General features: G+C 43.4%; 1 protein-coding gene across 6 annotated transcripts in view; it reads right to left on the reverse strand.

Annotated features, from left to right (window-relative positions):
- pde4d (phosphodiesterase 4D, cAMP-specific) overlaps positions 1-27,109 on the reverse strand; it is a 151,203-nt gene that overhangs the window by 26,879 nt on the left and 97,215 nt on the right. The window contains exon 1 of one of the 6 annotated variants that reach the window (XM_068566789.1): positions 20,889-21,328. The exons of 4 other annotated variants lie outside the window; for them this stretch is intronic. In XM_068566789.1, coding sequence (XP_068422890.1) covers positions 20,889-20,977 — 89 coding nt within the window. In that variant the 5' untranslated portion in view covers positions 20,978-21,328. Of the gene's footprint in view, positions 1-1,674; positions 2,378-20,888; positions 21,329-27,109 lie in introns of those variants that run through there. One more of the 6 variants, XM_068566788.1, reaches the window with a different exon arrangement.

Consider the following 27,109-nt stretch of genomic DNA (forward strand, 5'->3'; position numbering starts at 1 on the left):
TAAGTGTGGCTCCAGATGGACGAGATACACAACTGTTCATTCCCAAGTCCCTGTCTTCCGCCTCTCGCCAAAATCAAGCTAAACCCGGGTGGGTGCTGTGGAGTCTGTCGCACAAACCTGCGCTTAGGACACAGTTTTTAAGCCAGGGGCCACGTCACACACCCGGACTACGTCACGGTCTTAAATACGCGAGCACACAAGCACTCATGCGGGCGCACAGACACGCACACACTGTTGTAAACAGACAGCGGAGACACAGCGGAGACACATCCCCTAGATGCTTAACTTGTGTGTTTGATGTACCTATCTTGATGAGAATTAAGCCACTTAGGGAGATAACGCTCACCTCTTCCTGTATTACACATGCATACACGGCACGAGCACAGCCAGTCTAACACAAACAGCTCAGGTTTTTAAATAATACAAATGGGCACAAATCTTGTAAGCTGAGTGATAACAGTTGTGAAAGACAAAGCGGTGGGGAGAATTAGTGAAAGAAGCCTTGATACAACAGTAAATAACAGAAGAGAGGAGGGCAGGACAGATGGAGGAGGCGGTATATTTTGTCCAGCTGAGTACTGCTTTTGTCAGTTATTCAGATGATGGCTCATGCAAACCCAACATTACCAGATTCTCAGCTCTTAACACGGGAAAGAGCTACATTCTGCAGACAGCTCCAACAATAATATCAGGTTAATGTGTCGCTTCATTACATTTCACACCCTCGGACCACATAAGGTACTGTCTGTGATCTCCGCCGCACAGAGAACTACCACCCTCAAAGACCTAATTAATATGTCTTCATTTTACACAAGCATCATTTCCTGCTGGGGAGGTTGCAGAGCAGATTAATAAACTGACAATGTGAGAACACTGTGAACCCTGCAGGGAGGTCCGACAGGGTTCAAACACATGATGTTGCCGGGCAGCCTCATCCCCCCTACCAACAACGTCTATTTGTCGAGGGTTGTTCTGAGCCATTTACACTCTCCGCCCCAGACTGCCGCAATGGTAAAACTGCAAATATTAACTTCCAATGTTAAAGCTACAGGGCACTTTCTTAGTTTGGAATGAGTGCTGACAGGCGAGGACAAGCTGAGGCAGAAGGGGGGAGGGAGACAAGAGGGGGGAGGCCAGGGCTAGTTGTGCCCCTGGCATTGGGCTCCGCATCCTGCATTTATCTTGGGCCATGTGCAGACAGGAGAACGTCTTAAGTGACACAACACATTCCTCAGTGAATCATTCCTTTGCCGTTTTAAGTTTGCTAACTGAATAGACGGAGAGTTCTAATGGAAGCACACTGAGGGTAAGACGTCGGTTTTGAGTCCGTGTGATAAAAGCATGCTGGAGTTAGGGACACAACAAGTCCAATCTGACCGCAAGACAAGCCATGCACAGAGAAAGCAGACACACAAGCCCCCCGTAGCTGACACCTCTACAGGGCACAGAAGGTTTCTGCAGATAACCACAGAAGGGGCCGAGCAGCGCTTGACAAGACGAGTGACGACATTCAGGCAACAGTCGAAGGGTCCACAAACGTAGAAAGCACAGCAACAAACAGGAGCAAAGAATTTTAAAAGGAGGGAGAACAATAGAGCAAAAGGCACGCACACACAACAATCAGGATTAACATGGAAATGTTGCCAGGAGGACAAAGTTGTCCCGTCTATTTACCATATTCCCTCGGTGTTCTTCAATGAGCTGGTGGAGCGCGACCGCGGTTTAAGAATGATACTCATGGTCAGGCTTTTCCCTTCCACATTACATCTGCAAACAGACACACACATAAAGCCACAAACGCTCTCCCCGCCCCCCTAAAAAGGGGCCACCTGGAGACCTCAGCTGTGGTCTGACCACAGTCCTGACTGGTCAGAAGGGATCCAGTGGGAGCGGTTCTTCCCTCAGCGTGAGTTTGGTGGAGTGGCCGAGTCCGCCAAGCTGCTTTGGGACTAGACCTGAGTATAGTCGGATCAATCCCTCCGTCCGAGATGAATCCACACGGCTGCTGTCGCTCCTCCTCAAGCTCGGATCGTTTTGACAGTAGGTGGTTCCTTTACCCGGCGCACTCTCTCTCTTTCTCTCTCGCTCTCTCTCTCTCTCCGTCACTCACTTGCACTTATCTTTCTTGCCAGTTCAGCTTGCAATCTTCCTCTTTGCTAAACCAGCCATGCACACACTCTGTTCCACTTTTTTCTCTCTATTAAGTCCCTGAGTTGTTGTTTTTTCCCCCTGACTCTTGGAAATAAGATCTCCTCTTCCTCTCGCAGACTTTTTTCGCCCTCTCTTCTTACCCTGTCACTCTTCTTTTTCTTTCTTTTTTTTACGACTGTGTCCCTGTCTTTGAGTTACATGACTCTCCTGCTGCCTCTCTGCTTCCCCGAGCTGCACCTAAGGTATGTCTGAAGTGGGAGTGGTTGTTTTGGTAGTAGTAATTCCTTGAAAGGCGGGACCTGCATCCCCCCAGCAATACCAACAATTGTCTCAAGTGTCAATCACACGACAGCCAAAGTAACCTAAAAGCAACAGCTGCAGCATGTCATAGATCGGGAGAGATTGTACTAAGATAGTGTCGGTTGACTTTCTTCTCTCTAATAAGAGAAGCAATTTTTTTTAAACAAAGATTTACTGAAAAGCTCATGTTTTTTTGTATTTGGACACAGTAGCATACTGTAATTAAGACTGAGAACATGTGTAGGAGTGAAAATATGTGAAATTAAATGTGGACAAATTTAATTAGTTCATTAATAAATGTACTAACAATCGTTGCAAGCCATTTAAATAGTGACGCATGTTCGTTAATGATGTCGTGTAATGATTAATGAATAGACTTGCCAACTGACTGATCTGCATGGCAGCATGTTTTTCAACTTGCTTCAAGAGTTTTACACGTTTCGAAGTATATCATTTTAGATTCTAATTCCTCTATATGTAGATAAACAGAAGCTGTCATGCTGAAATGTGTCACAAAGGATTTATTTGACTGCTCGTAACTTGTACTTGTGACGGAGTAGGTTATTTTGGTATTGATGTCACTATTTTGTTTAATTAAAAAAGAATTGTCATTGCATTACTGGCTATAAGATATTAAGATGTCTATCTTTGCAAAAGGCACGGTCTGCCGTCAGAGCTGTGGGCAAAGGAGCCAGCGTTAGCGCTCCACGGGGCAGACAAGTGTGTCAGATGTCTGACATGTCAACCGCACATGAATGAGTAAAGCCAAGCAAGCCACTTCCTCCTGTGTTTCATGCGTGTAGCTCGTAGTATGTTGGAGGCCATGAATTAACCAATAAAAGCAAAACACATCAAAAGAAACTAGTAAGTAAAAGTAAGACACAGCAGTATTGTTTCGCTTCGAGGCATTATCCGGCATCTCCATATCCCGCTCTCGCGCAACTATTTTTCTGTTGTTGTAGTTCTCTCTGTTGCTGTTTTCCATTCACCAGATTAGCCAACACAGTTTAAAAAAAGTAGGACACAACAACTGCTGCATCCCTAGTTGCTCCGGGAAGTAAATACTCCAAACCGAGAGCGAAATGCACGGACAGAACACAACACCTGTCCCCCAGAAAACACTGAGGCATCAGCATACAAATTATGCAAGCCCTCTCATCTTGAAAGCAATAGGAATATTTACATGTCATCAATACTGCAACTGGCCGTAGGCATGAGTAACAAGAGATAGACATTAGTCGGAGGATGCTTCTCTTTTGTTCAAGAAAATAAATAAAAAAAAGAAAATGCATCCATCTCCAGCTCTTACGAGGGAAGAATAAATTGCTCATTGCACCCATGGACTGATAATACTGGGGTCATCCACTCCACGGCCGCTGATGCTTCAGAGTATATTACGTAGATGCGCTTTTATGTCGGGGAAGAAAGGAGCGAGAAGGGAGGAAGGAGTGACGCGGATGACGTATGATAACTACGCGTGTACACACATGCGTATGGGCTCACATGCAGGAAAATGCACAACCGACGTGAGGGCAGACACATGGCCACGAGCCACACTGTGCTCCTCCTGGCGAATACCAATGTTACAAATGAACAAATCACTATTTTGATGTGCACAGTGACTATTAAACCTGCACTGCTAATCTAAAACTGCATGAGGAATCCGACTGCAGTAGAACTGTGTATTCAGTTTAAATGGTAGCTTCCCTCCAAGTCACCATGTGACCATCGGTTTTAAATTCCATGCCAGAAACGGAAGGAACAGTAATGGAGAGACATTTCTGAACCTTTTCACTCCTGGTTGACATCTCTTGGGACAGTGCGGCTAATTTCTTGCTGTCAGGCTTGATGTTGATACTTTCTGTTCGACACTCCACACATGTGTGGTGCATTTGAAGTGAGCTGAACAGGCACAACTAATGCTTTCAGTGTAGCATGGCCGAATGATGGAGTTTATAGCTTGGTCAAAGTAGTGAAACTAATCCTATTACCACGGTCTGCACATTCCATGCGGTCGGGGAAAGAACAACAAAAGAGAACAGTTTCCTTTAGAAAACACTTTCCTCTGCCTCGTACCACATGAATCCCCATCCAAAAAAATAGACAGCATGACGACAATACTTAGGCAAACATCCTTCATCCCATGTGAGCTCTGAACACATGTAGGCCACATTATTTTACTCTAAGGACTGATCAACTTAGATAGAAGCCATCAGGAAACTAGGTCTTAATCAGCAGGGCATCCCTTTGCGTTCTCCTCTCTCTACAGTCCCCTGTAAGAAACAATGGAACCCACTAGTTCATACATAGACATGGCACGTAATGAGGATTTACTTTTGAGTTTACACTACTGCCCTCCCCAGGAAGCAGAGGTGTAAGACACAAACAAAAATAATGAATCATTCAATCATTTTAAGGCCCTTGGTCTTGAATTGACCTGCAGACCTTAAATCCAATCTGAACTACCAATTCTTACTACTAAATTACATTTATATACTGTGCATTACCACCTTTTTTGCTTATGTAATGATTTCCCCTTCATTTTCTGATCCTGTCTGTTATGAAAGTAGCCCAATAAAAACAATACATCACAGAAGCTAACTGGTATTACATTATGTGTATGCTAAAGTTGGTCTGGAAGTGCCTTATCAAAACCATAAAATAGGCACCATTTAATTGTATCATTATTCTAAGCTTTACAGTAATTATTTTCAAAGCTATTCCGTTCAATTCAGAGCATCATCGCCACCTAGTGGTACAACTGGTGTCACATAAACCGGTTGCATAGATTAAGTGACCATAGTAATTGAAAAAATTATTGATTTAGTAAAGAAAAAAGAAAAGACCTCTCCCATGAACCATGTTCAGTATATGGTGCAGATAAACACACTCAGTAAATGCTGGTATAAATAGCATTTAACTATGGAGCAGGCAGTGAGCACAGATGGCTGGTCTGCAGTATTGACAAGGCTTCATCCATATCTATATGTCTACAAACGCCACCAGCCATTACCGCTGCTTCATATTCAAATACTAGAGGCACAAACACATTGGACTTTATGTTTATGAACACACTCGCGCGTCAGATGATAGCTCATCTTAGTTGTTTTTTTTGGGGTCGCTGAGTGCGTATTAGTCAAGGAAATGCAGTATGAAAATGGATGTAGCGAGGTCTCAACATTTTTCTGTGAGAGCCTTAATGGACAGAGAGTGCTCTGATGATTGGCTTGCGCTGCTGTGGTTAGGGAACGGACTTGTCCTCTTGATGCTTTAGATGACGACTGGATGAAACGCGCTAATTTTTCATTCACCCGGCTCTGTCTGACCCATGTTTTCGTAAAAGCAGAATAGCTGCTACACACGACCGTGCACATGGACACAAACGCGCGCACTTCAGGGCGACAGTATAGATTCGGCCGGGTAAACAGCTTTGATTAAGCTCTAACAACAGCCAGCCACTAAGCAACCACCATTTACACAGCGCTCGGGTGTGAACACCGCTCTAGTTCTGTGTTGTCCAGGTAGAGCTATTCATCGGCTAATGCTCTGATAAGACACAGAACACACACACACACACACACACACACACACACACACACACACACACATACACTTTGTGTGGATTCATCTATTAGTACGACCTACATGAACAGAGACATTAAGTAGTCACAGTTTACACCCAAAGAGCAAAAAGACTTTTTAAGTTCAACTGGCGTTTCCTTCCTGAGTTGTCTTGTGACTTTCATCCTCTAACTCAGTGGTTCTCAACCTTTTTCAGTGATGTACCACGTGTGGAATTTCTTTTCAGCCAAGTACCCCAACGTAACTATTTTTAAAAGGATTTTTGAATTTCTGCTAATTTCAAATACATATTTTTTTTATATCTCAAGTAACCCCAGGGGTACTAGTACCCCCATTTGAGAACCACTGCTTTAATTTACTGCATCTCAACTTCTCACATACAGGCGGTGGTCGGCTATTAGCTAGAGAGAAAGAGCAAGTAGAAGCTGGCATTAAGTACCATCACTGAATATCTGACTTTTCAAAGCACACAGAAAACAAATCCTCAATGCCCCCCTCCCCACCCCCCCTTTGTCCTGCCATAAACAGTTTATGTCCCAGAGAGCAATCCTACCCTTTCCTGCCACGAGGTTTGATGTCGATGGGCTTGTTTGTGGCGAAGGGTGAGCCGTTGGAGCAGGCATGGCGGTAGCGGGCTATCTTCTCCAAAGATAGATAATCGGAGTTCACAGGCAAGCTCATTTTAGCGAGGCTCTTAACCACTACCACATGCACACATGCACGCACACACACACACACACACACACACACACACACACACACACACACACACACAAACACACGCACACACACACGCACACACACACAGACACACCTGTGTCAAGACAGATGTGAAGGGAGAGACAGAGCAAGAGAGAGAGAGAGAAAGAAAAAAATAGAGTGACAAGCCTGATGAAGATAGGAAGGAGGAAGGGGAGTGTGAGAGGATAGGAAAGAAGGCTCAGCACGGGTGTGACTTAACTGGGAGAAAAGATGGAGAGATGCGGGGTGCAGATTGAGCGAGAGGCGCAGGAGAGGGCGGAGCAAAGTGCAGGAGTAGAGCAAACTAATGTATCTGCTTTTTCAGATAACCATCACTAGTCACAAATCAAATGTTTCTTAGTGGTTTTGTAGATGTGCTGCAACATAATCATGTTCCATGTACGACACCATTCAACTTCAGGCTAAAGCTTTGTGATAGATAAGAGGAGTAAGATCATTAGAGTACAGTACAAATGATCAAATAAATTAAAGTAAGAGTAAGTACCTGGAGCAATTAAAAAAGTGTTCATGGTATTGGTGATCCCCAAGATTGGTCTTTATTTGGTTGTGTTAAAGCTTGGTAACTTCAGAAAAAAATGCCATATTTACTCAAACTGATCCTTATAACCTGATGATGGTACGTGAAAACTAAATCTGTGAAATAGTCAGGTTTCTCTGCCTTCTGTTTGTGCTCCTGATAGCATTTGCAATATTCCAATATGCCGAGTAGTCTCTTCCGCAGCTGTCAATCACTGCTCAAATCAAAGTGTCTAACGAGGTGACACTGATCAAATATGAATCATGATTCCGTTACCGTGTTGCCTATTTCTCACCTCAAATGTTTTCATTTCAGTTCACAGTGAAAAAATGAGAACATCTGCTCCGGTCGGTGTGTGGTGCTTGATTTTGGCTTGACTGTTTTTAAGATGGTTACCAGGTCACAAACTTTCTCGTCAATAAGAGAACGAGTGTGAGGGATAAACAGTATATTAAACAGAATATTTGAAAATACGGATCAAATCAAGAACAAATTGAGTCACCCCATGATTTTGACTAGAGGGTCAAATTTCACATAATAAAATTGAATAAAAACAACCTAAGATCACCAGCACCCTCGTCCTGTCTCCAAACCTGGGTTTTAGCTCATTTCCACCACTAGGAGGGAGCAGAGTACCACAATCATAGGTTCGCCTTCTATCTTGAGAAATACATGTGAAATAAACAACCATAACGCAGAAAATGCATTGAACAGAATTAGTAGAGCATATATATATATATGTGTGTGTGTGTGTGTGTGTGTGTGTGTGTGTGTGTGTGTGTGTGTGTGTGTGTGTGTGTGTGTGTGTGTGTGTGTATTGTTTGGGGGGAAAATACAGCTGTGTTTGCAGACACGACGTCATAGGAGCTGCAGGTGCAACAGTCAACTTAGCATGAATATTTATGACCTTTCAAACGTGATTACGGTCATTTACTCTCGTGTAGAATCACTTTCAGACACTTCCTCCGCCATCAAGATACAAATCTAAATCACTCCAACGGATACATCGCTGCACTGCTCTCCGCCGCCAGCAGGGGGCGGTCTGCGCTGCGGAGAGCCGCGACCATCGGCAGCTATCCGCCAGTTCCCTGTGGAGTCACGGGCTTCTGCTCGGCTCCGACAGAAGCAGCCAGCATGTGACAACAGCTCCCGGGTGGACGGGGAGGCTTGTCAGAGTCGCAATACTCAACAGGCTTTCAACACGCGGGCGGGACTATTCCGAACATCGTCACATGGGCACGCGGACACACAGGTGCTGACCGCGGGAACGCGGGCGACGCGAGCGCACACGCAGGCCACGTGCACGCGCGCCAGATGAAACGCACACTGTCCGACATCACAGATTCCCTACTTCTCTCTGTGTCTCGCTCCCCCTTGATAAGATACACGACCTGGAACACAAGCATATGTCTGCCTCGCTGCTCGAGTCGGCCACGCGCTGTCAAGAGGCAGCGGCGGCGAGCTGTGACAGAGCGCCGGGTGACGCCGCGACTGACGTCACTCAGTGTCCCTGAGGCGCAGAGCCAGAAAACCAGAACCGCTGCATCTGAATAATGACACTTCGTACAAGCAGCAACATTTTTTTTTTTTTTTTTCTAGATGTGGGTGGTAACGGTTCAATTACATATTCTTATTTTCAGATATATGCATTGCATATGTGACACAACATTACATTGCTGCATTAACAATAACATATGCATGACAATTAACACAGATGAAAATACAAAAAAAAAAAAAAGCTGAATGGAGTGATAATCAGTGTCAAAAATGTGCAGACAGGGATGCAGAGTCTACGGGTTAAGAACAAAAGTGCATGGACAGCTCACTAAGCCCCGCCCCCATGCAGCTACTCAAGCTGGAGGAGCTACCGTGGAGCCGACGGCGTCATCATTAAGAAGCTAAAGCATGCAGGTCACAGTGTGAACGTGAACCACCACACCACCTGGCGATCCAGACAGTGAAAATAAGGAACAACACTGTTCCCGCAAGGCGGGGCACGACATTATCCACCGTTACAATCGTCACGAAGCAAAAGCCTCTCGCGTTCACGAGCTCACACAGATCATAGCAAAAGTTAATGTTAGCTTCAAAGGAAGGAAATCTGAACAATTGAATGAGTCTCTATGGAGCAGAGCCATATGGCTGACGGACCCGGGTTGGAGCTGGCCTTCGCTATAATGAGCCAATCTGTCCCTCACTGGTGCTCTGGGGTCACGGCTAGAGTATTGTTGCCTACTGCGTGCGCTTCTACACATAAGGTTTCTTGAGTGTAATGACGGCGGCTCATCAATAAAACCTGGGACCCCGAGTGACTTGGACACTTACATGTCTGGCACCCCTGCACAGCTCTTCTCTATTTATATACACATGCCACTTTCACAACATACTTCTAACATACTCTTGTTGGTTTGTTTACCTATTCTTTTATACATTTTCATGTTTTACATTTTTAAATTGTGTCTTAGACTGTTGCACTGTGTTTATTAATATGCACCAATCGCCAAGCCAAATTGCTTGCATGTGTAACATAGTTTTGATTCGGGGAAACAGAAATGAGGCCGAAGACTCCGACGTGCTCAAGTAGACGACGTCCTTAACACTACAGTTCTGTTTTCACACTGTTTCCCTCCAAAGATAAATATTAGGATGGACTGTGAGGACTCTAGAGCTACAGGAAGGACGTTGGCAGCTTGTTCAGTCGGCCCTCGATTGTATAGCGATGACCAGAGACAAACACAGAAAGTGACAGGGAGGGAAGGCATTCGCCGTCTGGCTGTCTTTCAGGTTGACTGATTTGTTCGTAAAGAAAGCAGCTTGGCGTAAGCTGATTGAATTGTATAAGAACGCAACAGGCAGTGTGATGTAGCACGACGAGAAATAAGGTACAACGGTGGCTGAAAGCCGGCGTTGCAGCTTAGTGCCATGGCAACTGTACCTCCATTGCCTTCGCAGGGAACCCCAAATATGATTACAATGATTGGATCTTTGTTTTCAAGCATGTAAATCAGCCAAGGGAATTTGATTACCAGACGACAATAGCGGTTCATGTGGCACCATGTTTGTGTGGATGAAAAGGAGCAATTCCTTCACTTCAGCGAGACACGCATTTCCTGCCTGCCTTCACGGTCCTCTGCTAAGTATCGTATATAATGTGGTTGCCATGGTGACCTGGCAGAATTCAAAAGGGACAGGTAGGTCCGTGACAGCCAATCAGCCTTCAGTTGCTAAGGGTACAGCGGCAGATTGTGTAAATGAGAATGACAGTGGGCTTCTGTTGAGGTTTAACGATGTGCATGACAACGTGCCGTCCACACCATCAGCCCAAACACTCCGTCGCGGGGATGCGGCCGTGCATCGTGCCGAGTAATTAACGATTCACAGCAGCCATGCATGACTTACCTGTGCTCTATTTATACATCCAGCTGACTCACAGACCGGAGAGAGGATTTAAGCTGACTGAAGTATTGTTTGTCTCACAGACTCGCCAGAGCACAAAGGAGAAGAGAAATCAGCCCCTGCCACAAATTATTAAAAAAGAAGAAAAAAAAAGTGTCTGGAGAAGCGTGTATGTGGAGGATAAGACCAACAAAGGCGTCTACTTGTGTTGTGCATGTGTGGACCGCAAGTGTGTGTGTGTGTGTGTGTGCATCTAGTTGTGTACACTGAACACATGAGTGTGTCATAACGTGTTATGGCTGAAGTGATACTGGACAGTATGAATGTCAGAATCATGTACTGAGACCAGGATGAAGAAATGTGGCTAAGGGGCAAAGAAACACTCTTGTCAGTGCAGCTCTCTGAGTCACATGCACATCAGACATCTGGCAAACAAAACAACAGTGTTATGAAGGGCTGGAACTGAACATTATTATTTTATTAATGATTCGCCGTCTTTTTTATTTCCTCGACTAATTTATTAACCGTTTTTCTCACAATTTGTTTTCTTCTAAACTATAGTCACTCGCAAAGATATAAAGCCGAGAGAAGAGGCGGATTGTCACGGTTTGTTTGCTATTGAGTCTTTATCATTTGTGAAACTAATAATTTGTGAAACTGGAACTATCAAATGTTTGTAATTTTGCTTTATTAACAACTTAAATCATCTATAATAAACTTAATGATCTTTGATCTCATCAGATAATTGATTTATTGATGAATTATTTCAGTAGTATCAAGGCCATTTGTCAAAATCTGAAGTGAAAACCCCACAAAAATACTCCTGTTCATTCTCAACAAAAGCCCAAGAATACCTTAATGTACTAATACATCTTAAACCACTTCAAAAACACACAATAAAAGCCCCCAGACCACTGGTTCTAACAGATCTGTACATGAAATCTGTAGTGCCAAGTTCACTCTTACCCTTCACGTGTCCGTGTGTACTTGCTGTACATGTTGAGTAATTATATCATGATATGCTGCTGCTTCTCATGATCAGGGCTGCGGCTCAGTCTTGCGTCGCCTTTGAACGTCTTGCTGTTAACTCAACATCACACAGTGCGCCCCCACTATGATGGACATCAGACACCCGTCCTGGCCCGGAAAATGAGGCAGTTTTTTTTAAATGAGCGCGTTAACGGAGAGACGATGGAGGATAACAGGGCGTCAAACGCCTGTGGACTGCACAATTTTCTCAAGAGAGAATGCTCATCACACGGACGCGGACACAGCTCCAGCCGTAGTGCACCGCAAGCACATGGTGACGCTAATAGGTTTAACTTGACAGCAGTCCCAGTGATTTCAGAGTAATCCCTCATTAAAACCCTGATGACATCACAACACTGGTGAGAGTGTGCGAGAGATGAGGCCCTGGAAAGTTTGCAGTGTGTATGTTCAAGCATTTAAAATATATGCGCGTGGGTGTGTATGTGGGATACCCTTCCAGTGAGTGTCAAGGGTGTCCTCGCCGCAGTCCGGGTAATCCAGGTTAAGATGTTCCTCAAAACAAACCCAGGGAATACTAGTGTCACAGGAGCTCATCGTAATTGTACTGTCCTCATGAGCCTCCTCTTTCACACAAACAGGTTTAACCTCCAGACAGGTGCTGGCAGATTGATAGGAACCTTGCAACCTGCAGACGAAAATTCAAGGTGTAAACTCTTATTATTCCATTTAGAACGAATACAAAACACAACTGGAACTCCCCTTGAGAAGTTTCATTTCTTTGAGTTGTGTTATAAAATAGACGTGTGTCTTACATCTATCTTTAAGAGCTTGATTTGACTAGACATTAGTGAAATATGCTACCACACACCCAGAAGAAACAATGCAACAAATATGCAAATATATGTATGCAAATAACAGTGACGTGGATTTTAGAGCAACTTTGCTTTGTTCAGAGTACCAAGGACATGATCAAAGTGGAATAATTGTAGAGTGAATCATCTTCTAGACTGAAGAAGTGCATGCCAGGCTCTGAATAAACTGTCAACAGCATCTCTCCTCGCAGGTGTCAAAGCTACAGATTGCTGGCGTTGATGCATAGGGACCTTTTTTATGCTTCGCATGTTGATTTTGTCAAGACGTTGCGATAAGTCCACTTATCTCAATCTGATAAACGCCCGTTTACGAGGACATGAAACAGGATCTTTTCAGCGTGAATGTGCTGCTGGGAACGACCAAATCCATGTGCAACAGTCAGCAAAAAGTGTCAGCGCTGTCTGTGTGTTCTGAGTTGAGCGTTCTGGTGGAGAGTGGGAAATGAAGTGGAGATATTCAGCGCAGTCACAAATATTCTGTCGTGATCCATGTTCGTTCCTGTCCTGCTGAGAGAGTGTTATTCTACACTCTGCAATGTGAGAGTCTGTCGTACCGAATGGATGAGTGTAACAGTTTGTGTTTGTGCAAGTGGGAGTGCATTTCCTCGAAGGAAGCGCTGTACAATTGCATTCATAATACGCCATGCATGTAACAAACAAAATACAGAGGAAGGTGACATATGTAGACTAAACACTGGTTATGAAAAGAGCTTGGATATGCAGAGTATGGAAAGGAAGTCCGACACAATGCACTAATAAAACTGGACAAAGGAGAAAAGCAGAAATAAACAATTGTCAAAGAAACCGCTCCGCAGTTCAACAGTTGTCGGGGTTTTGTGCGACAAGGATTAGCTGGAATTATACTATTGAATATAATCTTTTTTTAATCCAGCCAGGTGTGTGTGTGTGAGAGAGAAAGAGAGAGAGAGAGAGAGAAGAGAGAGAGAGAGAGAGAGAGAGAGAGAGGGAGAGAGAGAAAGAGAGAGAGAGAGAGAGAGAGAGAGAGAGAGAGAGAGAGAGAGAGAGAGAGAGAGAGAGAGAGAGAGAAGGGGACTCCCTGTCCCATCCTAAACCTTCCTAAGCTGTTTGTATGCTTCCCTCATATACGTCACCATGGCAAACCTAATCCTCATCATCATCATCATCATCATCATCATCATCATCATCATCACCACCACCGCCACCACGAGCAATCCCCTCGTCATATGAACATCGCCATGCTTTCCTGCTAGCAGGAGGAACTTCTCCTAACAACTGTGATGCCTTTAGCGTCTGTGACGCAGAACACAAGGGAGGTGGTTGAACTAAAAAACAGCTGCCAGAGTCTGAGATCTTCTGAGAACAAGTGTACCTTTCCTGGATAAATCAACACCCCTTTGGGAATCGGAATCTAAACAGGGTTACTCGTTAAGTTGTGGCCTCTCACTAAAGCAACAGCCAAGAAACCAAAGCCAGATGACCCCTGACCTCCCAGCACACACACACACACGCACACATACAGCAAGCAGTGACGCAAAAATCCTTCAATCTGAGTGCATCTTAAAGAAAATCCCAGTGCTTGGCCCCCACACTGTTTTCCTTGAAACTCTATTCTTCACATCTTTTTGTTTCATTACAGCCGCCTGTTTTCTAGCTGCGGTCGGAGTATATATACTTGTTATAACAAGCCGCTCTGGCAGAGAGCTGCTTTGTTCCTGCAGGAAAGGGCCCGGGCATGATAACATCTGTTGGCTAGCCGCAGGTTTTGTTTGGGTCAAATCGTGACGTACACGGCTGAAAACAGCGGCACGCCAACACGCAGTCTGAGTAATGAGGAATGACAGACGGAGTAATGATGTTTCCTCATTTATTTTGTATTTTGTCACCGAATCAGCAGGCACATTTGAACGTCAGGACAATTTAAAAATAAAATGTGATCTTGTTTTGTATACTACATAGTTTAAAAGGTCCTTGACTGAGTAATATGGTGGTCGTGGCCACTAGCATTTATTTTCATTATAGATTAATCTGTCAATTATGCTTCAGATTAGGTGTGTATGAAATGGAGTAACATAGGGGAAAATGTCACACACAAAATCACAAGGGGCATTTGAGTCCAAGGGGACATGCTCAGATTGCAGGTTACATCCAGCCAGCAGTCCAAAACCAAAGATGCTCAATTTACAAAAATATAATACAAAAAAAAGCAGTTTTTTATATAAATATATTCAAGAGGCTAAGAAAGGTTTGGCTAATTATAGATATTCACTCACTCACGCAATCACAATGCACTTTGATCAAACTGCGCTACCACAGTCAATCCAAAACAACCAGACGCCTCGCGACACAGACCTCAAGCACAAAAGCAGCTGTGACTGACTTACTTTTCATTTGACACGTAACTAACAACGGCCATCGCCGCCTGGGGCCGTCCCAGCTCCCTCAGCTCCAACACTACCGTGTAACATTTCTACTTTTGATTTATGCTGAGCTCATATAAGCACCTGGAGCTATCCCCCTCCTCCAATATGTCTGGCTGCCACGCTGTATTCTTATTGATCTGCCCATCTTGAATCTTGTGTTCATCTCTGTCTCACACAAGATTGAACGCCCTGCCTCGCGGCTGCCATGTGAGCAGCGGCAGGGGCTGCGATGAACACAATTTCAAATTAAATGGATGTCGAAAAAATGAATGTGACGTCAGAGCTGCCTCCACCTCCAGGTTTTCCAGGACTGTTGTGCTTGTATGCGTTTTTGTATGGACTCCAGAGAGCAACTTATGTAACTATGGAGTCATATAGCTGCTTCTGTTAAAGCCAGTCGCTCTATGACTGTACACAGAGCAGCGTTCCTCTCTTCCCGCTCTCCATTTATTCATCTGCAATCACAATTAGTAGTCCAGTGTAATGGTTGACAATGGAAAGCACCAATTAGATCACACTAAATGAGTGATTGCCAATCAAAAATAATACAACGGCACACACAAATGAGGCATTTTATTATTTTTGTATTATTTTAAAATGCTGAAAGCATCCTATCACCAACTAGATAAACAGAAAAGTAATGCACCATGGTTGACTCATTTTATTTGTCTGGGTGAGAGAAAAAAAACCTGATATGTTTTTTTCTAATGATGCCAATAGAACTAAACTGTGTTAGCCTATTGCTGTCTGCCAGTGTGAAAGTGTGTTTTGGCTCTGAGATGCAGTAATGAGTAATGGCAACACTCTCGCTAGATATTGTTCATTCTGCGCCGCATCAAGGTACGCTTGTGTGTGTGTGTGTCGGTGTTTGTGTGTGCGTATGTGTGTGTGTGTGTGTGTTGGAAAACACATGATGTGTTCCCGCATAACACATTGCGGAAGAATGGAAGAAAAAGGATGAACTGTAAATAAATGGCAGAATAACACAATAATAAATCCGAGAGCAGCAACGCGTGGAAGAGATATTGGATGGTGGAGAGCGCAGCACAGCTTGGGCACGAAGAGTCTTTGCACTGCCAGCACTGACTGACTCAGCGCGTACGCTCCGACAAACGCACAGCAACAGCAATGTGTCCTGCAAAATAGGTGTGAAATAATGAAGTGATCATTTAGCAATTTAAAAGAGGGGCTTATTCAAGTCCTCCGACGGGAGGAGGGTGAAACGGCGAAGTCATTGTGAGCAAAAAAAAGAAGCAAAATGTGCGTGGCACACTCGATGCAGATTAAATGGAGAACCTCGAATGTATCAATAAGAACATGTCTCATGTTTCAAGAAACTCGACAGTCAATTTAACACCGCACTGCCTCCTGGGAAAACTGGAGTACAGACACATTCCAGTTAATTCTCGCCATCACAGCTCTTATTCACACTTTGCAGACCTGACGATATTAACTGAAACTAGTGAAACGAGCGTATTAAATCAGAAGGCGAGTGTCACAGAAGATGATATCCAGCATCAGATTAGATTTTTAGTCATAGATCGTGTGGTCCTTTCAGAAGGGACAGTCACAGCACACACAGCTGTTTCATTGGCTGGAACAGAAAGCGCAGCACACTGCCTGAACATTTTTTTCATCATGGATTTAAACAGATTTATACGGAGAAAAAAAGGATTACTTAGTTTTTCTGAAGCTGCGTTAATCACAAAGCAGTTCATCTTCTTTCGCAAAAAATTTGAATTAATTAATCATTTGTTACGGCCTCACAACTTTATATGTTAGCAACACACTGGTGAAGCTAAACATATTCATAAGAAGAGGAGGCGAACACAAAAGGAGAGTGAATATTGGGCTGTAAATTATAAGTAGCCAGAAACAGACTAATCCAAATGAATGCTCATGCGCTCCGGTTGTGTGAAAAGGTAATTATCATCCTCATTATGTGATAATAACCCAATGGTGCCAGCTTGATCAGTTGCCTCAAACTGACAAAAAAAGAAGAAAAAGAGAATGTATAATGCTTTGAATAAAACATTGTGTCTAATAATTTTAATATTATTGGAAAATACCCATCACTTGTTACAACAACTGTGATGCCCGTTAAGTAGAAGAATATTGTTTTTGAATGATATAAAACAAAGAAAAATTAGCAGCCAAGCCCATATTTTTTAATTTGTCTTTTAGACAATAAATATAAATATATGATATCAATTTGGATTTTAAAAAAAACAACATATTTTTGTAAATCTAATACTCTGGTGTTAAATTACACTCAAGCTGGAGGATGTGAAACACACAAAGAACCGCCTGGTTTCCAGAGGAGAATTCAATGGAAGAAAAAGTGTGAAGAAGAAGAGATGAGTGTCAGACTGTGTGGTCTTCTTGTCAGGCGGAGTGAGTGGAGAGCACCTTAATATGGCTGAGTACATCAGCATAACCCTGCACAGCAGGCTGGCAGAGATTGATGCTGCAGGTGGGAAGTGGCTCTGTACACACACACTCTCTCACACACACACACACACGGACAACAATGAGTGATGACTTTGTTTCCTTAAAAGTGACAGCAGTTCTCAGCTGCCTCCAAAAAAAGCCCATTTCAAAAGCTCTGCCTCAGTCCCAACAAAGTAACTTGGAGCGGTAGAAAGTAATCTGAAGTTTGGCTGAGATTGACCGAGCGGCGTTAGAATCAATAACAATGTGCAGTGGGAGAATACCTCCAAGAAATGAGATAACAATGCCTCGTGTCGCCTCGTTATCTCATTTCAAAGTGTCTGAGGTCGCCCCCCTTGGGGAGATGAAGAGGTTCTAGTCAGTAAAACATGATGTCCTTCAAAATTGCTTAGAACAAAACTAAATGAATACATGTTTAATCTATTCATTATCCACAATACACATCCTTTAATATTTAGGAGATAGAGGCAATGTGTCAATCCCTGTTTTCTAACGAAAGCTTTGTCTCTCCTCTCCCCCTGGTCTCTGAGGCGCTGGATCCACTTAATTGGATGACTACACACACAAACTTTTCATTTTTGTTTCTGGTTAGCGCTTGATGCCGTTACATCTCGGTTTATTCGCCGTGATGCTGAAGGCGAACACCCTGCACACTTTTAACATGTTGGACCCAAACAGCGTGCCGATTATTGCATCAGTGCGGAGAGTCTCTGTGCATTAACGGTTAGGTAGGCAGACTGGAACGGCAGCGATCGATAAAAGATGCTGACTGTAACAATAACCCCATAATGCAGTGTGGCCTGGGAGAGAGAGAGAGAGAGAGAGAGAGAGAGAGAGAGAGAGAGAGAGAGAGAGAGAGAGAGAGAGAGAGACAGAGAAATAGTGTTCCTCCATGGCCTCAATACACTGTGGAGTGAGATGCATGTGCCCAAATAACCACGACAATTACATACATTTGTCTGAGAGCACATTTTAAGACGCAAATGTGTTTATTTTTCTGATCATAAAGCTCACTTTTACTTTAATTTGTGTTGGTTTCCCCCCCCCCAAAAAACACAATTCAAATGATAAGGAAATAAAAGATTGCATTTTAATCAATTAAAACAGATCTTGTCGTTGGTAGTTGTAATTATAAGCTTCTTAGAGCCAGTGTAAGGAAGTTAAACAATTTATAATTTATCTCTAATATCTATTTTTTATTGCTGTGAAATAAAATCTCCTTCAAACGACTCGATTTAGTCAAGTTTCTCAAAAACAAAACATTTTACCACATTACACGTGAACACATCATGGGAACATTATAATTTACCAATATTTTTTCTGAACAGAGCCTGAACGCATCGTAATGTAACTCAACAAAGCGTCGTTCTCCTCCCGTCAATTTAAGCACGTTTTGATTTACAATGTAACATTATCAGAGATTGGTGACTAGAAACGCATGAATGCAGATGTCCTAGGGTCGACAAAACTTTATTTCACGCTGCGGTAATTAACGTTAAACCGTGGAATTAATCCTGTGTGTGTCGTCCCCAGATCCAGATCTTTGGTCAGTCATGATCAGCTCTAGTCTCTCAACGCTACTCTGACTGTACAACACAGGTTTGGCACAGAAAGAAGGGCAATGGTCCATTATCAGGGTACAATGAATAATACAGATCCTCCTGAAAGCTGCAGACTCGCACACACTCCCATACACGACGATGAGAGAGAGGGGAAGAGAACAAATCCTTGCCTGAGGTCTAAATGGAGTCTGACAGGCTCGTCTTTTTTTTTGAGACTAATGCTCAACTCTGACAACCATGACAGCCCTGAATTGTTGTTGCCACGTCGTCACGAGGTTTACTACATCCGTCCAATTTGGCGACACAATGAATTCCAGTAGCCTGCGAATAACATCTTCGTCACATTTCTCTCGAGTGAATTAAGGTGCAGCAACAAAGGACGCCTGCGTGGAAGCCAAAGCCTGTTTTAACGAATGGAATTTCTCGGAATTCTCTTTACTGCTGACGTGTGATATGTATTTACTGTCATTTACCTTGTGAATTTAAACTATAGCAGCAGGAGAGTAAATGCAGCGTGAGGAAGATGTATATTGATTAAAACAGCTACCAATTGCAAGCTCACTCTTCTAAACTTTCCATCATATGGTCACCTCCACCTGTATCTATCTGAGTTTATGAAGACATACAGCTTGACTGTGTACAGTGTGTGTGTGTGTGTGTTTGTGTGTGTATACATGATTAAGTCTGAGTAGCTGGGTGTACACGCTTTTGTGAGGTTTGTGTGTGCTTTGCGTTAGCGTAGAGTTCATCTGTTTATCCGCATCTATTCTTCCGTGCTTTACGATTTACTCCCCCTCTCTTTCGCCTTCCACGCTGAAAAAGGTCAGCGAGTCCTCGGCCTAATTCAGTCAAACGTCTATGCAATGTATCATGTGCTGTTGAATTCAACGCTAAAACCTATTAAATTGCATATGGGGGCACATCTCATCCTTTGCGATATCAGGGAAACCAATAGCCGCTGTTGTAGATTGGGATTTGTAGATAGCTTCCGATGGCGTGCACATTTTTCCACATCTTCCTGCTTCTAAACACATCATCCGCTAGTATGAAAGGGCAGAAACAACAGAAGAAAAGCTGAAATGCAGTGTGCGAATCTGTGTCTAGCTTTGAAACAAAGCACAGAGAATACCCAGAGGCCCAGCGCGGTTTACAACTGAAAAGGATACAAGACATATGTGGTTGATACTGTGGTTAAGTGTAGCAAGTGTAGCATTTGTGTGTATATATACTTTCACACCAGGGAAGAAAAATGCCAAATGAAAAGCTGGTCAAAACATGTCTGACAGACGGCAGCCTAAGTCCTCCTGCTGCCATTTGTCGAATGGGTTTAATGTCTTTTGTATTAGGACAAAGAACTCAAACTAGTGGAAGAATGTTGAGCTATGAGCATTGTTCATATCCCAACAGCCCACTATGATGACATCACTGACTCCTCTGTGTCCCTCCCAGTGTATAACGTAGCTGTGAGACAAATATTCCCATGAGATACCCAGCCTTAGAATGACTAATCAAAACAAGACAGCAACAATACGGCAGGTTTATTTTTTACCAGGTTTTTTTTTTTTCCAGCTAGTTTTACTCTGAAAAAGCAGTCTCCATCTCAACACTGTGCGGTTGCCATTTCAGACCAGCCGTAGACTTGATCAACTGGAGCATTTAGTGTGGGAGAAAATGACAGGAAATGGCCCATTTAACAATAAATTCCCTGAATACATCTGAGCTCGGCTGGGATAAAAATGACATTGGGCTGGGCGAGGATAGCCTTAAGCGAGCTGTAGCCACAGCACAAAAATAACACACTTGCCCACAAATGCACATACTACTTTATTCAAATAGTGAAGCAACAACAGGAACCCAAGTAACAACTTCACATCTTTAAACCATCACCACTTCTAATACTCACCATATCCAGGAGTGCCTTCTGAAAGGAAAGGGGCTGAGATGCATCATGGACCTGTCACTGGCAACACCTGGACACTTTCCAGGCTTCATGCCGAAGCTGTGTCAGGGCTGATCCCCCAGCCTGTTCACCTTTCACCCGTTGAGCCCCTTCTGTCTATCTAGCTATCTATCTACAGACACTGTCCCACAGTATCCACAGGCCACAGCACCCCATGTAACGTTCCATACTGCAGTCCACTGCTGGGAGGCTCCCATTCAGGCCCAGTCTTCTGGGGAAGAGCACCTTATGAACGTCCAACTTTACTGGGTTTGTCCTAGTATGTCACTGCAAAAAAAGTTCAACATCAAAAGTCAAACTACATAAAAGCGCCATAAAATCCATTGAGTTCCAGAAGATGAATACAAATCCCAATAACTTTGAGAAGAAGAAAAAAAAGAAGAAGGAAAAAAAAAGGAAACTCAAACTGGGCGCAGCCCAGCGTGAACTCAGTCAGCGAGAGAGCCTCAGCAGTGGGAGCACACAGGCGGCCACCCAGCAGGACCAGCTAAGCTCTCCGGCCGCGGCTCTTTTTTTCCGTGGGATTCTTCCGTCAAAGGTTCGAAAAGGACTGTCCCACATCCACATGGTGGACCGGTTCAGGGGCTCATTCCTCCGGAAAACATTGCTTTTTTCCGACAGCCGACGATGCCGGCTGGAGGGGCAGCGGTAGTCGCACCAGCGTGACAGAGCATGTTACGCACAGAGTCACTCACACGCCGCTCACATTCACTTTCATCCTCTCCGCTTCTCCCCCTTTTGTCTCTCTCACTTTGTGTCTCCCCTCTCTGTTCTGCCCTTTCACAACCTCCCAGGAAGGGAAGAGAGGAAATGGGGAGAGAGTAAAGAAAATAAACAGTGAAGTGCCTCTTTGGTATCTCCTCTTCTCTCTGTCTCTGTCTCGCTCTTGCTCGGCTCCCTCCTCCCTCCCTCCCTCTCTCTCTCTCCCCTCCCTTCATTCAGTGGGATGTCCTGACCCTGTGTAAGAGGTGTGCCAGCTCCTTCAATATCCAGTTAGCTAAACCTATTGATCCTCTTACCACATGCCGCTCCACTTCATTCAGAGGGGAATAAGTCTGCACATGTACAATCTGCATGCCCGCAAGAGCGCACATATGAATTCACAGAAGTAATTCAACCTCATTTCCTCCCCTTAATTCCACCTTCCGCTCTACTTTTCTGTTCTATGGTTATGTGTCGTTGCCCCTCACGATAGCCGTCGTCATCATAACAACGCACGCCCTGCTGTTGCCCTGTCAGTTTGTTTTTGCTACGCGAAGCAAACTTTGTCTGTCTCTAGCATCTGCATGTCAGTGAACCGTGAGATTTTCAAACCACACAAATGGCATCTTATTTTTCTCTGCGCGTGTGTGTGTGTATGTGTGCGTGACATGTAGTTTATGCTACCTGTGAAGGCATGCACACAGTCTCTCAAGGGATGTTTGTTTGAAGGAACTTGTTATACAGGATGTCATGGTCGGCCTTTATTAAGCAGTCGGATGCATTCCTCGGCTCATACACTGGCGACCTCGGGCCCCATATTGTCCTTCATATCTGTAATGAAGACAATGAGATAAATCATAGCAAACCTACGCGTCTTTTTCATATTCAATGCTGTTTGTGACTGCGTGACTGGCCATGCAACCGTCTGCAATTGCATGCACGTGTATGAGGGATTCACACATTTGTGTGCGTGCGGTGCTGGCAAGGAAGTTACGAGTCGAGGTTGGGGTTAACACACTAAAGTTGTGTCTGTGTGTGTGTGTTTCGCATTAACGACCATAGCTGCGGCTAAGCTCCAGTTACTGTGGTCTGAAAAACAGGATCCAGCACTGCTTCTTACACACATCCTGCCCAACACACACGTCAGCAGCCTCTCAACTCCTGCCAAAATTCAAACCGCCACACGGCCTCTGTAAGCCTGCACCTTCAGACGCAAGAGCCAATCTCGAGGAGGGTGGAGTGAAGCCGAATGTTGAGGAATCTGCTCCCGTGAAAATGAAGACGGACAGAAATGTAGTTCAAGGGGGGGAGGGGAAGGGGCTGTTTAGGCAGCAACAAGGAGAACATTTTCAATTTAATGGTTAAGCAGCAAAAGCAGCGAGAAAGCACTGAAGCACCTGTTTTACATTATGTACGCACACAGAAAAATATCCACACTTCCATCTGTCTCTCTGAATTGTCCTGAAAAAAAAACTTATAATTTCAGACATCTCCTGTATAAATGGAAACTGGGTCCAGCACTCCAATGATAGCACATACAGTACACTGTGTGTACGCGTGAGCATATATGGCATTACATAATCTCAGTCACTGCTTTGGGGGCTGTTACTGGCTCTACTCACGCTGATGAGCTGTCACGACTCATCCTGACGAGAGGCAAAAAATAAAGAGCGTAAAGGCAGAATTAAATGAATATACAAAGCAGGACAGGGGGGTGGAGGAGGAGTGAAGAGAGAAGGTGGCGGTGGAGGGTTGCGAGCATATTCTAGCATATGTAAAACAAAAAGGACAATGGTCAGGCTTATCTCATCAATTACCGAGGACAGAGGTGAAAGGGCTGCAGCGATGGAACGAGGTAAGATTGATGACGAGTAAATTCAAGATCAAATGCAACCATGCTGCAGACACACAGGAGCATGTTCCTTAAATAAAGCCAACACAATGACATATTACAGCCATAAAAAACTGCGTTAAAGCGTCATCACGCTTGTCCCCTCCTTGTGAGCGGAACGATATATATTGTTTTTCGGTGTTTAAAACATCATATTGGAATCAGCAGGCCTTTTCCATTACATTAGTGGTCCGACATTGCTCTCCGTAACCAGGAATCAGAGGCTGGATTACACAGCGGAACAAGTACATATCGATTTCACATGTACTGACATTTAGCAGAGTACTTTTCTCATTCAGTTGCAGATCGATGTCGAAAGAACGCAGGCTGAACAACCCCTGCAGTCAAACCACTGAGGTGGTCCAACAGCATGGCCTGCCAGAGGCATGACGGCTCGAGCTCCAAGTGTTTTACAAAACACAATGCAAATCCTAATTTGAGCTTTGTAAAACTAAAATCAATATATGAACAGTGTTGCCTATTAATGCTTGAGCACATAAAGGAATAGCCATGTAGCCAAATGGCAGTTCTACGCTACAGTTAGCATTGAGCACGTGAAAAAAAAAGTTTAACGACACCAGTACAGCTAAATCCTCACATTAATATGAACAATCCCACATATTTTACATTCAAATAGGAAAGCAAAGGCCTTTGACTGAGAGAAAACTGAGCTGTTCCTTTGCGGTAGGCCAGCTGTCCATCAGTCTGTGTGTCGCTGTGGAGATGCCTCGGGCTCGGTCCTCCTCCTTGCCATTCAGAGGTGGTTATGCAGTGGCATTTGCGCAAAGGTTAACACATTCCCCCTTCAAATCAGATATTTGTAATTAGATTACCGCATCTAATGGGGACACGGAGGCTTCAAGGGCCATTTGTAGATTGTGAAGAACGTTTAAGTGGCCAAAAAATTGCTCACTTGTGGAGTAGAGAATGTTTTTTTTAATCTTTGATTTGAAGGCGGACTAAAAGACTGAAGGGAAACACTTCATCATTAAAAGAAAATGCGGGATTACAACAAAGCAGCTGCTGTAGTCAGCGGTGATGATTCATATGTATATGTACAGTACTTTGCATATCTCATTTTACTAATCAGTTATTTCCCTTGTAAGAGGATGAAAACTGGCCTACATACAGTATATTGTGTTCAGCTAACCGTATGAGTAGCTTTAAAAAGCGCAAGACTGCAAATTCTGCATATCATTTAGTGTTATAATACAATTGAGAAAAACATATTTTGAGTATGACAAATAGCACCAGGCTGGAAAAACCGTAAAGATTATCCCTGAATGTGTTTGATTTAAAATCTCTAAAAGGCTTCATACAACTTCAGCAACAATATTGTGATGTGGCTCAGGTTGGATTAAACTCAATTTGACAGTGGTGCAATTATGCCAATAATTTTTACTTAATTGCACACTGAAAAGCACGCCGCAAAAATATTCAGAATTACAAAAAGATTCAGGCTCCAGAAAATGATGGTGTGCATATTCTCATTACTTCACCCTAATAAGAACATGTGTATTCCTCAAACCCAATTTATAACTAACAACATAAGAATAAATTCACACAAAAGAAAACATGACTAACATAAAAACCAAGTTCACAGGCAAATCTATCACGACGGGCCTCACGCTGCAACCTTCAATTCAATAATTAAACGGAGGTGTGAGACCGATTGTTTATCATCAGCGTCAGTATCGCCCCCTAAAGACTATATAAGGTCAAGTGTGTGCAAATACACTGGCACATGCCCAAGAATTGGAGAGATAGCACCAAAAAATGGTGTAAAAAGAAGAATTTCAGCAGCAGTGAATTTAAGGTACTGTTAAATAATAAGTACTGGTGTTAAAGAATTTAATACATCTTGCCACAGCATAGTCATAAAACAAAACTAGACCCGTACGTGTAGTTTTATTTATTGTTTTATGATGTTTTTGTTATGTATCACAGCATACGCTCAGTGTAAAAGGTTAAACTCCTGGTCGGGGCAAACATCAACCTGCTCGCTCTTAACATGAGTAGAATGTGTAGGAATTTATTGCTGGCTTTGGTATTTCCCCATTGACGTCACAGTGGCGTGTCCACACAAGTGGAAAACACGGAGCAGAGGAACCACAGAAACTGGCAGTCAAAAGGAAGTCCAAAAAATTGTCATATTGAATATAAATATGGCTAATTGTATTGGTCTATTTATCGCTCTAATTAGCTTCTAGTTGCAGACAACATACTGTGAATTGGTCTGACAATAAACACCACTGCTCTATGTGTTTTTTAACATGCTGCTGGTTGGCTTTTCAAATGCGGCTGCTTGCACTAAAGCACTAATTAAGTGTTACAGGGCTGCAGGATGTTGAGCAGGTTCTGGTATTTTCCGCTTGATATCACAAACTGCAAACTATACGTGTGTCCTCACAAGTAATAAATATGGAGGTGACACATTTCGCAGATTATGATTGAAGATCAGATTTTGAACTAACAAACCGGCAACACGGCCAAAAAAGCTGTTGAATAAATACATTTAATGCCACAGAAAGTATGTATTTCCTCAACCTTGGGGATTTTATCACTTTTATAGTTTTCCCCTATTTCTGAATTATTTTGGAGAACAACGCTCCATAAAAACTATGAAGCACAAATGTACTGATTGGGGTCACACAACTGTCCAAACTGACCGGTCTCCTCTTCCTCAAACTGTTGCAGACGTATGAGTGCACAATTACAGGCTACAGCTCACAATGTTTATCAATCAAGATGAGGCAATCCACATTTAAATCAGCTCTCATCCTGGTAAGAGTAATCACCAGTCCCCAGTGACGTTTGACAGTAGAAGTTGTTGAACAGAAGGCAAACATTTCAACATGCCATGACAGGTCAAGCACAGGTGCAACTGAAGATGTTAATAAAAACTGGCTCCCTGCAACCTGGTCTCACTCCAGACTCTTCAAACATTTAAAGCTACCGCTTAGTAAAAAGCATAAGTCGCTGGTCACCGTCACTGGTAGGGACTTGAGTCAGTCTGTCAAGTTAACGTCAACATGCTCTTTTCTTAATTTTCAATTCCTGTAAAGATGGATGGAAGTTTATTTTGAAAAGACACGAGGTACATAACGAGTGGAAACTGACACACCGTCCCTGCTACGTTCAAATCTAATGCTAGTCAAGTACGTAGAGCGTCATTGTTAGAAGCTAACTTAGGTCTCGCATACTGGTAAACTTAAATGTAACAGAACCAGCATTAATGCTGTCAATTGCACCTGTGCATTTTCTGCGATGACAAGTAATAATGTCAATAAGACCATTAAAATGAAAAGATGTCCCACAAACAGCCCATTGGGTTAAATCTTCATCCAACAGAAGTAGAAAAACTAGAATTATTAGAATTTTTAAAGTGTTATAAAACCAAGGGTACCTAAATATATATACAAACATAGGCATTGAACACTATTTGAAGGATCTTTCTCTAAGCCAAGGTTGTTAACAATGGAGATCATTGTCAAGATACATTACATGTTGTTCACTGAAGTGCTGAAAGGGACATGAATTAAAATGCTGCATGATGTCATACACAAGCTCT

The sequence above is a fragment of the Clinocottus analis genome, unplaced genomic scaffold (assembly GCF_023055335.1).
Source record: "Clinocottus analis isolate CAN_PGR_092001 unplaced genomic scaffold, fCliAna1.0.p SCAF_7, whole genome shotgun sequence".
Lineage (NCBI taxonomy): Eukaryota > Metazoa > Chordata > Actinopteri > Perciformes > Cottidae > Clinocottus > Clinocottus analis.